Source organism: Crassostrea angulata, chromosome 3 (genome assembly GCF_025612915.1).
Source record: "Crassostrea angulata isolate pt1a10 chromosome 3, ASM2561291v2, whole genome shotgun sequence".
Classification (NCBI taxonomy): Eukaryota; Metazoa; Mollusca; class Bivalvia; order Ostreida; family Ostreidae; genus Magallana; species Magallana angulata.
The window spans coordinates 15,454,963-15,470,803 of record NC_069113.1 but is presented as its reverse complement, the minus strand read 5'-3'; the positions used below and the strand labels follow the sequence as shown (position 1 = coordinate 15,470,803).

The following is a 15,841-nucleotide window of genomic DNA, read 5'->3' as shown; positions in this document are numbered from 1 at the left end:
GCGGGAAAAGGGACATTACTGTCATGAAATTGAAAGTAGAAATTAGAAAAAAAAATGTATCGGAAAAATTGTAAATAAAGTTAAAATTAATACATGTAAACACATCGTTTCATTAGTAAAATCATTTTATTTCACAAAACACATCGTTTAAAATGTTCACACAATTATGATCTGTACTGTTAAATTGATTACACATGTTTTAAATGCTGTGGAAGACTTGAGTGTAAATCAAATTTCAATTAAATGCATTTGTTTCTGATCTAATTAACGATAACATAATCCAAACCTTGATCAATAAAGTCATAATTTAAACACTTTAATGAAAAAAAAGACCATCAACAAAATCACACTTAACATGCTTAATCTGTTAATTCAATTGCATAGTTGATTAACAATTAACAAATTAACCATGAAATTGTTATTCAGTTTAGAAAAATTAGGTATGTGTATTTCTTTTTTTAGCTTTAAATTACAATTTACTTCTACACACACAATTTATGCATTAAAAAATTGGTAGCAACTTTAAGGTGCCTCACTACACCGTGAAATAGTTTCTCAAATCAGCAGAAAATTACTTGATTCTGATGGAAAGCATGATGGATAAGAAGTATGTATGTCAAATAGGCGAAAAAATGTACAATTTTAGATAAAAAATGATGTTTTCAAAAATTTCATTCAGTAAACATAAACAAAAGACCCAGGTGGATTTGAACTCATGACCTGCGGTTCACAAGTCTGATACTTTAACCACTGAGCTATGACAATATACATCTGAATCGATTGATACAAACAGTTTAACAAAACATTTAAATCGCCATCTTGTGACGTAGTGTCTTAAAAAGTATAAGTCTCGGTGTAGTGAAGTACCTTAAATTCTTATACAACCCATTCTTATATAAAAATTTTTTTTTGAAAAATTGGTATATCAACGGCAATTAACGTACGTCTCCTAAACAAGCTTTGCACACATAAATACTGGGTTATAAATTACAGCTTTGGCATTTCTGTTATAGTCTATCCAAAGATATTTTTGCCGCATATTTTCTTAAATTATTCAGTACATGTATTTATGAATACCTCTTGGTGCAGATGCTGTTCATTCAACAGTATGAAAAAATCCCAAGATTTCCCCTTTGAAACGCCCCCTCTAGCTTATCAGGTACATGGCTAAAAAAAAAGGTCTATGGGAATTTTCCATTGCTAAAGAGATGAAGGTACCCAGATGATAACATTGAAAAATTGTGCAAGGTATTCCAAGCGACTTTCTCATGGAGAAAAGATGTTAACATTCCCTATTGTAAATCTCCATAGGAAATCTTGTTCCTGTGAATTTTTATAATTTTAAAAATGATAATGTGTGAATGAAGTTATCTTGAAAATTTTCCTTTTCGACGATTTCAAATGACTTCGTTTACAGGTATGTGTATTTTTATTAAAATCATCCAAATGTGCAGCATAAATATCTTGGAACAGACTATAGAATGTGTAACACATGTAGATATACAGTACAATGTACTTGTATTAGCAATTTCAGGTTGCATACACAAAGTCCGAAAGAATTCAAAGAATATTATTCATGGAGCAATAAAGGATAAAGTGCTGATCAAATTCTGCAATTATTTATACTGCTGGACCATTACATTTCAAGAGATGGAGGACATATTGATGGGGTTCAGAATTTCAATCCAGTATCCATCTGGGTCTTTAATGAAAGCCAGTCCTTTCATTTTTCCTACAAAATACCAAGAGAATTCCACATCATATTTAGTAAGCATACATAACTCATTCAACAGAAATAATAAGAGATTACAACACTCAACAGAGTATGCAAATGGGGACTATTTCAAATATACCTTCTTTTAGCTAAAATATTTCAATGCCAATGTTTTTTTTTATCAAGAGCTTTTGTTTTGAAAGTGCTGTCTGTAATTTAACATACATGAACCTCAAAAATAATCAAAGTGTTTATTATTATTTTTCCAGGTCAATAATAATAAATGACATACATTTTGTATTACACAATATTGTTAAAGGTACTTTCCATTCATGTGATGATTCTACATGTATATTTGAAGTAAAAACAATTAATAATACATACCATCATTCGGTTTTTTCACAAACTCCACACCTAAAGATTCAAATCGTTCACAAGCTTTATCTACGTCCGGAACCACAATGCCAATATGACCTACAATAATGCAAGTCATAATTATTGAAAATAATGCAATGTTTCATTTCATAAAATCCTCCTTTAAAAAAATGCAATATATTAAATTGAAATGATATTAGGTTAGTCAGATAAATTTTGTTTGACAAATTGAACATCAAATTTAATGTAAAGAAATCAATCAAATAAATCTAATAAAACCACAGTAAATAGAAGGAAGCTGCAAAGATATACTGACAGGTTATCTAAAATACATTAAAAAAAATTTCACCTTTTTGATATATTCAATAATTTCAATTGATATGGGATATTCATGGTAGTTATTTCTAACCTAAGAAAAAAAAATTCCAAATTCTTTGAGATCATGCAGTATGTGTATCACAATTAAGAAGTATCTGCTACAAACAAAATCTTTTAATGTTCTTAATGAGGATAAAAGTATAATGATATTCATTTTAAATCACCTTTATCACTTAGGATGGTCATCAAACTTACCAAATCCTCTAGGGTCACTGTTTCCATTGTGATAAGATTGTTCAGGGTCATTCTCTGTTCCCCAATTACTGCAAAATCACATATATAATTATAGTAAATGAAATCAGAAACTATCTTTTAAAAAAAAAAGTATGGCTGCTACTAATGTTAGCAATTCTAAGGATTTTTTTGTGCATTTATCTTGGTTATCAGCATATGTATTACATGTATAAATAATTTTATAATTTTCTTCTATAATTTCAATGTCATTTGTCAATTAAAAGATGTACAAAGCTCACAGTGATCTTTGTTATTATGTTTTATCACATTTTATCAGCTTGTATTGCATTCTAAATGTTCACAATAGTGATGATAAATAACAGTGGCGTTGGAAGCAAATTGAAAGTGGGGGAGGGGGGGGGGGGGGGCTAGACTTATCCTAAGAAATCTTGACAAGCAAAAAAAAAACATAATAATAATAATAACACCTTATCCCCAAATCATGAAAATCCTCATCCGTGGAGGGAAGGGGGGGGGGGGGGAGTATAGTTCCAAAAAAAAATTCTAACCTACCAAATAAAACTTTTTTTCTCAATTCATGAAAATCATAACCCTTTTTTTTTGGGGGGGGGGGGGGGGTGGGGGGTGGGGGAGGTAGTATAGTTCCAAAAAAAATTTCTTACCTCCAAAAAACAAAATTCTCCCAAATCACGAAATTCCTATCTCTTGGGGAGGGGGGGGGGTGCCTAGTGTACCTATGACTCCAACTTCTTAATATTTCAATCTTTTCAAGGTAAATATTGGAACAATTATCTTTGCTGGGAAAAAAAAATGGGGGGGGGGGGCTCCATGATGTTATGTGCCTAATGGTAAGGTCTAACTTTGCAAAAAAAATGTGCCCAAGTTCAATAGCTGGTATTTTTTTTTTATAAATTATCAGAAATCAAAATCCTTGCAATATGCACACCTCTGATATATGTACGATTGATCTGCAAAAGAACCACTTACTATCTTGAAAACTGTAGGAGTTATCCATACAATAAGGGTACCCTTTTGGCGGCCACACGCCCGCCATTTTCACAATTTCAATAACCAGATTTTTTCTTTGGAAAACCCCATTAGAAAATATATAACGTCAGGTGCCTATGCATATTTGATAAGAAAATATTATCAGATGTGACCATCACTAGAAATGTACTGCTCTACTGTGTGAACTATTATATTACAGAATGTGATAGAGAAAAGTATCCAATTTGAATTCTCATATAGTATATCTGTGTTTATATGTACATGTATATCTTACTGTGTTAGTTCTAAAGTGGCTTTCTGTTGGAAGGCATAGCGAGTTCTTTCTGTCTCATCCTGGGGAATGTTTTCTGCTTTGTCGTAACCCATGAAGTAGAGAGAGAAGGACATGGCAGGAAAATCAAACTTCTTCAACAGCCTGTGGATAAGAAAGCAGTTCATTACAACCACACTATGTCATGTTAATCATTTTTATGTTGCGTTTTTAAAACTGTCCCGCTTATAAATTATATTTTAATGAACTTGGGTTTTATATATAACCCGGGATGTTGTGAAACGCAACTTGTGGGTCTCCCAAACCTGTATATTGGTACCAAAGAAAACTCAAAGTCAGGCCAGCATTTTTTTATTTTTAGGTTTACAAACCCGCCGCTCGGTTTTCTGAGTTTTTAGAAAAAAAATAAAATTACAAAAAATATCTTTTTTTTCTCCCCGACAGGAATTTTTTTCTAGTAGGAAAAGTGTATCGTCATTGTTATCACAGAGGCATAAAATCTGCTCTTTTTGTGTCATGATAGCCTAAAAATTTCTTACACATCTTTTTCTCGTGCTACATTCTTCAGAGAAGCTTCTACAAACACTCTGCTGTAAGTTTCATTCTTTGAAGTTTTACCGACAGTGTTGACCAGTGGCTAGACGAGATAGTCACACCTCACTGAACATGGCTTCGATAGTTACCTGTGCAGCTGTTTTCAAGTACATAACCTTAAAATGATTCCCTTTCTTTTTGTGTTGAATTGGCATATGTATTCATTGGCTTTTTTAAAAATTTATTTTACAGAGAGAGAGAGAGAGAGAGAGAGAGAGAGAGAGAGAGAGAGAGAGAGAGAGAGATATGTATTAGAGATATTCTGCAGTAACTATTCTCATGAACACATTTTAAAGTGACCTGCCTAAAAAAAATCATATTATTGTTTGTGCATTTTCCGTTATTTTCAATTAAAATTTACCATTACATAATTAATTGCATAGTTGTACTTTGTACATGGAAATTCAACAGGATAAAATACATGCACACATATAGTTGCAGTGATTTTATAGAGTCTGTTCACATTCACAATGTTATGTTTGAGTTTTCTCACATATAAACACCCAAACCAATTTTGTAAAAAAAAATGTGAGAGATCAATGAAGTTGAATATTTTTTAACTGCAGAAAACATGAAAGTAATAAATATTTTGTATATTAATAATTATATACTAGTATAATACAGGAGAAAACATTATTACTTTATGTACATAAAATTTAGGTTGTTTTTTATTAAATGAAATGTTGACATGTCCGACAATAGTTTGACTGGTAACTTTGAATCTTGGGCTAGTAACTTTGTGGCCAAATTTTGTAATTGCACACCCCTGACATTGCTATATGTACATGTAATATCAAAGCTGTATGTCTAATATTCTATTGTTCTATTTCAGAGATATGTTACACAGATGACATACCGGTACTTTTCACATGCTACACTTGATGCAGTTACACACCACTATCATGAAGTTGTCATTCATTATATTTATATTAGAATAAAGATGATGTCATAAAATGTTTTTTTTCTCCTATAGAACTTTACAATTTTGTGATTCGTAAACCTAAAAGTAAAAAAATTGTAGGTCAAAAGAGATTTTTTTTTTTTTTATTTCCTCCTCCTACGGAACTTTATCATTTTGTGGTTCGTAAACCTAAAAATAAAAAAATGCTGGCCTCAGGATTCAAATAAAATATAGATATTTCAGTTTAATAAATGTGGATAGTCCTAAGACTCTGGGAGTGTAAATATAACATAAATTAATTCCCAACTTGATGGGATTAAAATACAAATATTACAAATTAACCCCTTCACGGTAACTGCAGTACTGCTCTTTTGCAGGGCAAAATGACATGGTTTGGTGAAATATGACGTAACGTCAATTGTTTCATTTACGTCATTTAATTATTTATCTACTGAAATTTCGGCAAAGTATATCATTTTGCCCTGCAAGAGAGCAGTACCGCAGTTATCGTGAAGGGGTCTATAGCCAAAACCCTTAACAAATATAGCTCTAAATATCCCGCTTAACCGTGCGGGAGTCCCGTTCCTATGTACAATCTTTTCCCTGTAGCCTATATACTTAAATATAATAAATTGATTAATAAAAGAAGATTATTGCATCAGCTCCCACTGCTAAATTATTCAGCATTTACCCAACGGGATATTTCCATGGTCATTTCCAATGTGTGGATGTTGTCCAGATGTGGACTCGACCGCCTGATCTGCCGTGGCAGATCAAACCAACTGCCGTGCAAACAGCTGAGCTCGTTATTTAAGGCATCAGACTCGGCCGTTATGACGTCATACCGCATGCTATACAAACCCGCCGTTAAGGGGAAAGCAGTAAACAAGATGGGAGAACTGAAACACGTGAATAACGGCGTTTTGACGATATGTATTATCGAAAGGCAATAGAGGGAGTTGTGATTGAGGAATTCATGAAACGAAAGGGTTTAAATGATGCATGGAAATATAAATAAGACCAAATGAATCGTCGAGAAAACTCGGGATAATTTCTCACCGATAATTTCGACATTGATTGGTAATTGTAAACAAAGAAAACATGAATAATAAAATATCTTAGTACACAGCGAATGATCATCATACGATGTATTAAACGGAAATTCACTTCTTGATATGGTGTATATGGACCTTTTATTGCAACAGGGAATGTGTATTGGGATGTGAGAAATAAATTTCGTAACATTTATATGACTTCATTTGGTGAGGTACACAGTATCTGTTCCAAAAACCAATTCAAAGGATATCGCACATTCTGATGTTTATAGTTCTTTATATTCAAAAGAAATAATAAAACATCTATAAACTTATTTCAAAATATAAAATGACAGACTAGAATTGTTTTAATGGTAAAAGTTAATTATCTCTTTTCATCTTTCATCTTATCATTTAATAAAAATATTCACATTCATATACTATCTCATTGAAAATGAGTTGTTTGATTCCAAATTCAATACATGTATTGCATATGCAGAGTTGCTCAACAGTCTTATCACTGTAAATTTTTGGGATCTTAAAGCTGCTTGGTCCGATCTTTTTGTTAATACAGTATCATATTTTTTTCCATACAAACCATTTATCTTAGAAAGTTATGGACTTTCTCCTATTTACACCAGCAGAATCAGTCACCTTTCAAAGTTAGAAATATTCAAAGTAAATAAAAATAATTTCTCTTTGCCCATACAAAAAAAAGTTACTATTAGTCATAACTTTTCTGTAACTAAAGTGTAACTTTTCTGTACCTAAGATTTAGGCACATAAAAGTTATAACTTTTTTGTACCTAGATTGGACTTAAACTTTTTGCCCTATAACTAAAATGTACCTACATGGAACTTAGAAATTTCTTAGTATAACTAAAATGTACCTACATTGAACTTAGAAACTTTTCAGTATAACTAAAATGTACCTACATTGAACTTGGAAACTTTTCAGTATAACTAAAATGTACCTACATTGAACTTAGAAACTTTTCAGTATAACTGGAATGTACCTACATTGAACTTAGAAAATGTTCAGTATAACTGAAATGTACCTACATTGAACTTAGAAACTTTTCAGTATAACTAAAATGTACCTACATTGAACTTAGTCAATTTGTGAATGTGTTTGGACTTTGTCATTTTTACACTAAAAATTTAAGTGTATCTTATCCAAGAGGTTCAAGTCTAAAGTAGACTTTTATCACAATAAATCTAAAAACTAATATAAAATATCGTTATAACTTTGTTTATTATAAAAATCACGATTGGGGGGGGGGGGGGGGGGGGGGGTAGATGTAGGTTGATCACACACTGGGTAGTAAAATCACTAAGATTTGTTTGAAAACAATGACATAACCATTATAATGGGAATCCAGTCCATCAATTGCAACACAAACACCTGTCCAAAATTTTATTGTTTTTATAAGGCAGAAACAGGAAATCACTTTCCGCCTGAACGCACACACATCACAGGTTAACAGTAAAGGGTGTCTAAAGAGGTCATGATTAGTCCGTGCTGTGATGACACTGATGTTTGTTTAAGATAAAAAGTTGATGTGTGTGTTTTGACCAGCAGACATTTTTTATTTTGCTCCTGCAAGCATTATTTTGTTAAGTGTCTCTTGAACATCATTAGACATATTACGATTTCGTTTAAACACTGTTAAATACTAAGGGGTAGCATCAACTTTATATTATCACTGAAAATTTTTCCAACTTTTCATGGCCTACCCCATGAATAAAGGAATAGAGTAGATTTCTAGAAATTGATTCAGAATTTTCCCACAACATCGAATGCATGCGAAGAAAAGGTGGGGGGGGGGGGGGGGGGGGGGGGGGGGGCTGGGGAGGGGTGGTAGCATTGTTTGTTATTATGAGATGGGTTCATCATATTTATTCACATATTTGATTAATAGACATGCTGTTAACAAAGAACAGTACTGCTATTTCCATCTGTATGTTTCCCCAGTACTAGCCTATCATCGTAATTTATAACAGCACATAGCTAAAAGGACTGTGTTATAAACTTTGGGAAACATGTTTCATTTAAAAAAGGTGTTATAATTTTTGGTTTTACATATTCATCAATTGTAAAAATGCATTGGTATCTAAATTGATTTAGTTTTTAAAATTCCCTCAAATTATTCAAAATGGCGGCTCTTGAGACCGGAAATGCCCAGTTTTGATGATCGGTTAATAAACTAACAGGTTGTAAGGAAAGAAAATATTATTAAAATTTGTTTCAATTAAATGCAGAATTCTTTAGATAATATTAAGTAAATGATATTGTTTTTTAACCAAAATAAAGTTTAAAGATTTATCCCGGTATTAATCGTGGCTGTATCGTGATTGGCCAAAATTTCAAACTTTGACTTTCGTGAGTTCTGATTGGACAATTGCCATTCCGCCATCAAATTTCGAAATGGGCAAAGAAGACAGGAGTTGTTGTGAAGATTTTCCTGATTTTTTCAAGAAATATGCAGAATCACAGCGTGTTGTATGTAGTAATGAAACTGCAAGCAGTGGTTTCATAAAGATAGACATGCTTAAGACCTGGATGATATGGCTTTAGTTGTGGAAGACCATTTCCATTCAGGGTAAGTCTGATGTACAAACAAGTCATTTATAATAATTCATTTGTGTTTGCTTATCTCAATTTCTATATTATTGCTTTGCACTTAGAAATGAATTACATTTGGAATATTTCTAGAATTCTTATAAGATCATCTATATCAAAGTCTATGTAGCCATGTATATCTAGTAATGTACATTCTATATGTAATCAAATTATGGCCGACTCTTTGAAAAAGAGTATCATTGTATTGCAGAAAAAATCCCAACCAAGTCCAGCTAGCAGACTGTACACCAGATTGAAGATACATCATTAATACCAGATGAAAAAAGTAAGTGTGTGTGTTTATCAAGTAAAGATATACAGATTTTAAATTTTTAACCATATATTATGTATATCTTTTAGTAAATGAATTATTGTAAATCTGAGATTAATAATATATTGCCATATAATGGCAACTGCTGTATCAATGTTGACTTTTTTTTTAGAGGGGAGGGGGGGGGGGGTACCAGGTCAACAGTGAATTGAAAAGTTTTACTGATATTTAATAATAATTTATGCTACATATATTGAAAATTGTCAAACAGTATCATGTTTTAAATATTATTGCCTTCTTTTAGATTAATGGAGGACGAGGATAATACTATGAAAGAGATCAGATGCAAGAGAAACCGTTCCCACAGAAATACATGCAGCCATGTAAACAGAAACCAGTTTTCACCTGCCAGGTGCTGGTCACATATAAATTCAACTTGGTATGCTATATAATTTTCTGTTTTAAGTATAAGGCAGTTGTCAAGGATTTTAACAGTTACAATGAAAGTACATGTAGTAAGAAATTGCCATAATGAAACATTCTTTTTTTATACATTTTAGGAACAGATTTAAGAAACAGATCCAGTTGTTTGCTGATAAATTACTGCAGGTCATTGGTATCATCTAGAACCAGAACTGTTTTAAAAATCATACTAGTATGTTTGGAACAAAATCATGCTAGTATATGTTAGGAATTTAACCTAAAACATGCTTTATGAAGGTTTTGGTCAAATTTTGGTTTACAAAATAAGGTTTTTCAAACTTTCTATTCAAATTTAGCAAGAACATTAGACACACATGTAATCCCAAATGCTTTTATGTTAGATTATTGCTTTATTTAAAAAACTTGCATATAGGGTCTGTAATGATTTGAGATAATTATGTAAACAATAAAATGCTTTCTTTGGTGACATATGCGGGATATGAATGAAGCGACATTGCAGAAAAAATACATTACCTGCATTAGCGAGATATGTAAATTTTTTCTGCAATCATTGCTCCCTTCATTACCTGCATGAATCCTCAAAGAAAGCATTATATTGTTTATATTTACATCTTTCTTTTAACAAATTAATAAATTGTTTGTAAAGAGTAAGTTAAATTTACTATATTATTTTTAATGTGCATCAGTACGTTAGCTAAAAGAAACAGCCAAATTGTCTTCAATGGGAATGTGAGTCTGCATTGATATCCTGATTATTTCAGTGATTTTTCTAAGGTCATTGTAGGTTTCGACCAATCGTTAAACAAGGCGTTAGCTATAAGTTTCCATAAGAAATGGAGGAAAGCATACTCATTAGATGTAAATATAATTCAGTAAACATATTGATTAACAAAAACATTGACTTGTGTTCTTCTACTCACATGAACAGATATGATTTTAAATTCCTATTCAAGAGCAAAAACAATTTGATGAAAAGTTCATGTCAACATTAGGGACTTTTTTTTCATCAGTATAACACCTGTACATGTACCTGGGTTTTTTTTTATCTGAAGTTTATGATACAGATAGATATTTTTTGTCTACATCTGTAATTTTTCTGTGTAACTTTTCTGTACCTAAATGATAACTTTTTTGTACCTACATCTATAACTTTTCTGTACCTAAACAATAACTTTTCTGTAACTTTATGTATAACTTTTCTGTACCTACATCTATAACTTTTCTGTACCTAAATGATAACTTTTCTGTAACTATATGTATAACTTTTCTGTACCTACATCTATAACTTTTCTGTACCTAAATGATAACTTTTCTATAACTATATGTATAACTTTTCTGTACCTACATCTATAACTTTTCTGTACCTAAATGATAACTTTTCTATACCTATATGTATAACTTTTTTGTACCTAAATGATAACTTTTCTGTAACTTTAATTTGTAACTTTTTTGTACCTAAATGATAACTTTATTATAACTTTTTGATAACTTTTTTATACCTATTTATTTTTATGAAAAAAATAAATTGTCAATAGTTACACTCTAGTTATGACTTTTTTGTACTTAAGCAAAAAGTTACAATATAGGTATAACTTTTTGATGCTAATTTGGAACCATAATTGATCAGATGGTTCCAAATTGTGCTAACTTAGTTATGACTTTTTTGTAACTTTTTTAAGGGCTCATAGGTATAACTTTTTAGTGCTTTTTTTTGGTATGGGTGGGCAAACGAAAAAACATACCAAAATGCATCACGGGAATGTTTAGAAAAGGAAACCATTTGGTTTCCTCCCCAAAATGATTGGGGTTATCCAACCCGCATGCTATGCATTGATTGTACCGGTAAATAAAGCAAACTTAAAAAATATTGGCAAACAAAACGTACACATGTTTATTTGTAATTTGTGTGATCATTTCGACCTTTATTTAAAGCGATGTCAAAGTCGTAATACAACCATACCCGGCTCGTCGTCAGGGGTGAACTTTAACATGAGGTGAAATAACACCGTACCCTTTTATGTCGTTTGTTTTGTTAGCAAATTTTGTACGTATTTTTCTTCATTGAAATTTGGCTTGATTGACTGGAAAACTACTGCAATGTCTATAATTATACATATACTAAGCATAACCATTGTTTAAAAGCGTGCATAAAATTTGATATAAAATCGGACCAAGCAGCTTTAATAATTTTTACACATCAAACATAATGGGAATGAAGAAAACAGGATTTTCTGGTATGTACTAACAGTTTTGATGTGAGTTTTGAACCTTACCTCATTCCCATGACCTTTGTGTAGAATTCAAGTGATCTCTTGGGATCTTTCACACGCAACATGGTTTGTTGGAAAAAGAAGTCCTGGTGGATAGAATTTTAAAGACTTTAAATTTGTCAAAATTGTCAGTAAAGCATGTTCTAAAAAAATAATTCCAATAAACCCAAGTATTTTATAGAACCATTTTAACAAGAGCTTGGACTTTGGGTAGTTATGTCAAACAGCAATGTGACTTACACCTGTCTATTTCACTGTTGGCCACTCAGCCATGGCTCTTTGAAATCAACATGATTTGTCTGGCTTTTGAGCTAAGACTATGAAATCGGTGTATATTTCGCTTGAACCAGCCTCATTTTCAACTTGTTTTGACGCAAGAAATAGACAGTTACGCTCTACTGAAAGTCCAAGGCCTTGTTGAAATGGTTCTAAAATAAAAAAATTTTTATGCCAAATACTTTAGCCTTAGTATGTTCTGCCTCCTTCAATTAATAAATATGTCAAACTTTAAAGACCCTAATTTTACTACACATACAAGGATCAAACTTTTTTTTCAGGTAGGTCCACCCTTCCTTTACACCCCCTCTCTCCTTCACCCCCCCCCCCCCCCCCCCCTTCACCTCTGAAGACAAAAACTTCTAGCTGTTCCTTAAATCCAAAGTTTTTGGTCTAGCAATAAATTAGAAAAAAAATACCTTGGTACTGTAGATCTTATAAACTAAGAAAATATATACCGTATTCTGACTCTTGGGGTATAAACTCTGTCCGCCTTTTATCAAGGGGGGGGGGGGGGGTCAAACGTCTATTTCTCATAAAGAATGCATTAAAATAACTTGGAAATTTCAGGAATAATAGGTATGTTCCTATAAAAAATGCAGGTGCATGTGATATGGTTGGTGATGTGACAGCCTTTTATTCAAACAATAAAATGCTTTCTTTGGTGATTCATTCGGGATATGAAGGTGACGACATTGCAGCAAAAATACATAACAAGCATAAGTTATGTTAATTTTTTCTGCAATTAATGCTACCTTCATAACCCAGATGAATTTTCATCAAAGAAAGCATTTTATTGTTTTTATTTGCATCTTTCTTTCAACTAATTAATTAATTGATTTTAAAAAGTAAGTAAAATTCACTTAATTACTGTTAATGTACATAAGTACGTTAGCTAAAACGTCTCCTGTGAGACTTTGAGTCTGACATCATAATGATTATTTCGTGCAGTCTGTGATTTTTTCTTAGGACGCTGTAGGTTACAACCAATCGATAAACGGGACGTGTAGATTTCAGTTTGGCTGTTTCTATACAGCTATGAACTGGCTATAAGTTTCCATTAAGAAGTAGAAGGAATCATACTTGGTAGATGTAAATCAGAGACATAAATAACAGAGATTGGCAGCTGATCGAAATCTCGCGAAATCCCGCGGTCCCTATTGTAAAATGTTCCCAGTTTAAATCAGTATATAATTCTATTAACAATTATATCGAAATATAAACTGCTTAAACCTATTACCAAAACATTCAAAATATTATATTTTCATGAGTTTATGTTATATAAACAATATTAAAATAGGAGTTTTGGGAGGCAGTTGGCTATCCGTCGTCCGAGATTTCACCGATGTTTTATAGCTGGCCAATATATTTTCTATATATTAATCTTATTTTTCAATTTTTTGTTTCAAAAATGTCTAAAACCTATGCACATTTTCATTTAAACAATATACTTTTGGTTTAAGATCATTATCTCTGTTCACTAAAATGTAGTTCTCAAAGTAAGGTTGGTCCCGTACCATTTTTCAACAGCAAAACATGCTAATGGCGGAGTTGCAAATCTCTGTTATTTATGTCTCTGATATATATATCAGTATAAATATGCGAGATTATCAACAGTCCAAGTTGTGTGAAATGAACAGCTGATAAAGATTAAAAATATATATATGCATGCAGTCACGTGTGCTTGTTTCAACTTTCAAGCACCTATACATGCAGTGTACTGTACTCATAACTATTTCAGTATTTGTAATAATGTAAGTGACCCTGTAGGCTATAGCTGTTCACTACTTGCAGATTGTAAGTCTAATATGAAATTCCTGGCTCTAACACCAGCTTTTATGTTGTGACTGACACCGCCCACCCCCCATGTTATAATATTTTGAAAAGAGGTTAGAGTCAGCATGTTCAGAGGAATTTCGGATTAATTCCCTGAAGCTTTACATTTATGCGTAGTGTTATATCATCTGTATAATAATTTTTTTTTTTGGTGAAGTAGACAGACATAGTGTGCATGAATGGATATGCATGTCTTCTACTCTATACTGCTCGGGAAAATACTGACAGCTGATTCACTACAGCACTGTTTTGTTAAATACCTTTGTTGCTTCATCTGGTTGTTGACAGGCTTTAGCCACCTCTTCATTTGTCAACCCTGTCTGGGCCATTATACCTCCTTTTTGAATTATGAATTATACCCTGTGTTGGAATGATGAGCACGGTGTAACGTTAAAAATTAAAGGTCTAACTCCTGTGTACAGCAATCAATTGCAATCTGCTTCACATAGACGTTTGAGAATGAAGATACACTTGGGGGGGGGGGGGGTAATTTTTTGGGACATGGGTATATAGTTTACATGTTTACATAGAGATCAAAGAAGGAAAAATTAAAAAAAAAATCCACCTGTTTAAAACTGTTGTTGTCTTCTACAAACATGCAGATGATAAAGGACTACCTCTTTGTTGCAGATTGAGAAAAATCTCTGTGTTTTCAGTCATTTCTCAGTGTTTCTCTCGGGGAGGGACTGGGTGTTAACAGCGAAATAATTTGTTATAATAATAAGTGCATATGTTAATGTCTATCTTGATATCTAAACAACAACTGCGTACCATGCGTACCTTGAATAATTTAAATTTGATCATCAATTTATGTAAAAAGGGATATATTTTATAACATTCGTTTTTGTAACTTATTTTGTCTTCATGTACATGTAAAAAATAATATTTAAAAGCAAATAAATAGCATTTTAATTACTTTTGAAAGGGAATTTAAAAAATCAACAATAAAAAAAAAAATACTGGAGAATCCGGGTATCGATCCCGGTACCTCTCACATGCTAAGCGAGCGCTCTACCACTTGAGCTAATTCCCCATGAACTTTATACGTGTTACAATACTGACGTATCAATGACACCTTGCGCGGGTTTAAAAACCGGCGCGTTTTTTTTTTTTTGGGGGGGGGGGGGGGGCAAGGTGACAACGAAGGCAATTTTTTTTTTCACTGACCGAACTAAATGATTGATGATAGCCTTTGAAATTTGTTGTTGGTTGATAGTATTTTAAAATTTGTTGTAAAGTTTAGAATTCGGTTCTATATGATATATTCATTTACCGTAAATCTTCTTTTTTTTCATAGAAAAAATACTATTTAACGTACATAAATATTTATTCATATGAGCGTTTATTTGGCATTTTCCTCTATTTCTTTCATATTAACTGTAGCGGTTACGTCATGTTAAACCTTGAAATATCTCCTTTCTAGTTTGACCAAAAAATACCTAAATTTAAAGCTTATGCAGAAGGTTTGATAATATTTGTCTATAATTGCGTATTGAAAACAATTTAAACCTGCCCATCATATTGTATTAGTACTTCATTTTTATCTGGTTCTAATACAATATATGTATACTATAAGTCCTTTAATTTAAATAAATTGGCGATTACGTTTTCAATACTGCGAGATGGGTTGAATTATTATTTAACTGTACAT

General features: G+C 32.1%; 1 protein-coding gene, 1 long non-coding RNA gene and 1 other non-coding gene across 4 annotated transcripts; 1 reads left to right on the top strand and 2 right to left on the bottom strand.

Annotated features, from left to right (window-relative positions):
• Positions 1-107: 107 nt before the first annotated feature.
• Positions 108-14,621, bottom strand: LOC128175675 (lactoylglutathione lyase-like). Its single transcript, XM_052841484.1, has 6 exons — positions 14,451-14,621; positions 12,082-12,164; positions 3,945-4,085; positions 2,663-2,730; positions 2,099-2,188; positions 108-1,732 (listed from the first exon to the last, which is right to left on the bottom strand). Exons 1-6 carry the CDS (start codon positions 14,517-14,519, stop codon positions 1,644-1,646), a joined length of 540 nt encoding a protein of 179 aa, XP_052697444.1. The 5' UTR covers positions 14,520-14,621; the 3' UTR covers positions 108-1,643.
• On the top strand, positions 8,902-11,526 carry LOC128175676 (uncharacterized). Of its 2 annotated transcripts, XR_008242708.1 has the most exons (4): positions 8,902-9,073; positions 9,305-9,379; positions 9,669-9,803; positions 9,925-11,526. It is a non-coding gene; the product is annotated as an uncharacterized LOC128175676 (long non-coding RNA). The 2 variants fall into 2 exon arrangements; XR_008242707.1 differs by having other exon boundaries at positions 9,669-11,526.
• Positions 14,622-15,150: 529 nt separating the features above from the next.
• Trnaa-agc (transfer RNA alanine (anticodon AGC)) lies at positions 15,151-15,223 on the bottom strand. The gene has a single exon. It is a non-coding gene; the product is annotated as a tRNA-Ala (tRNA).
• Positions 15,224-15,841: the final 618 nt, after the last annotated feature.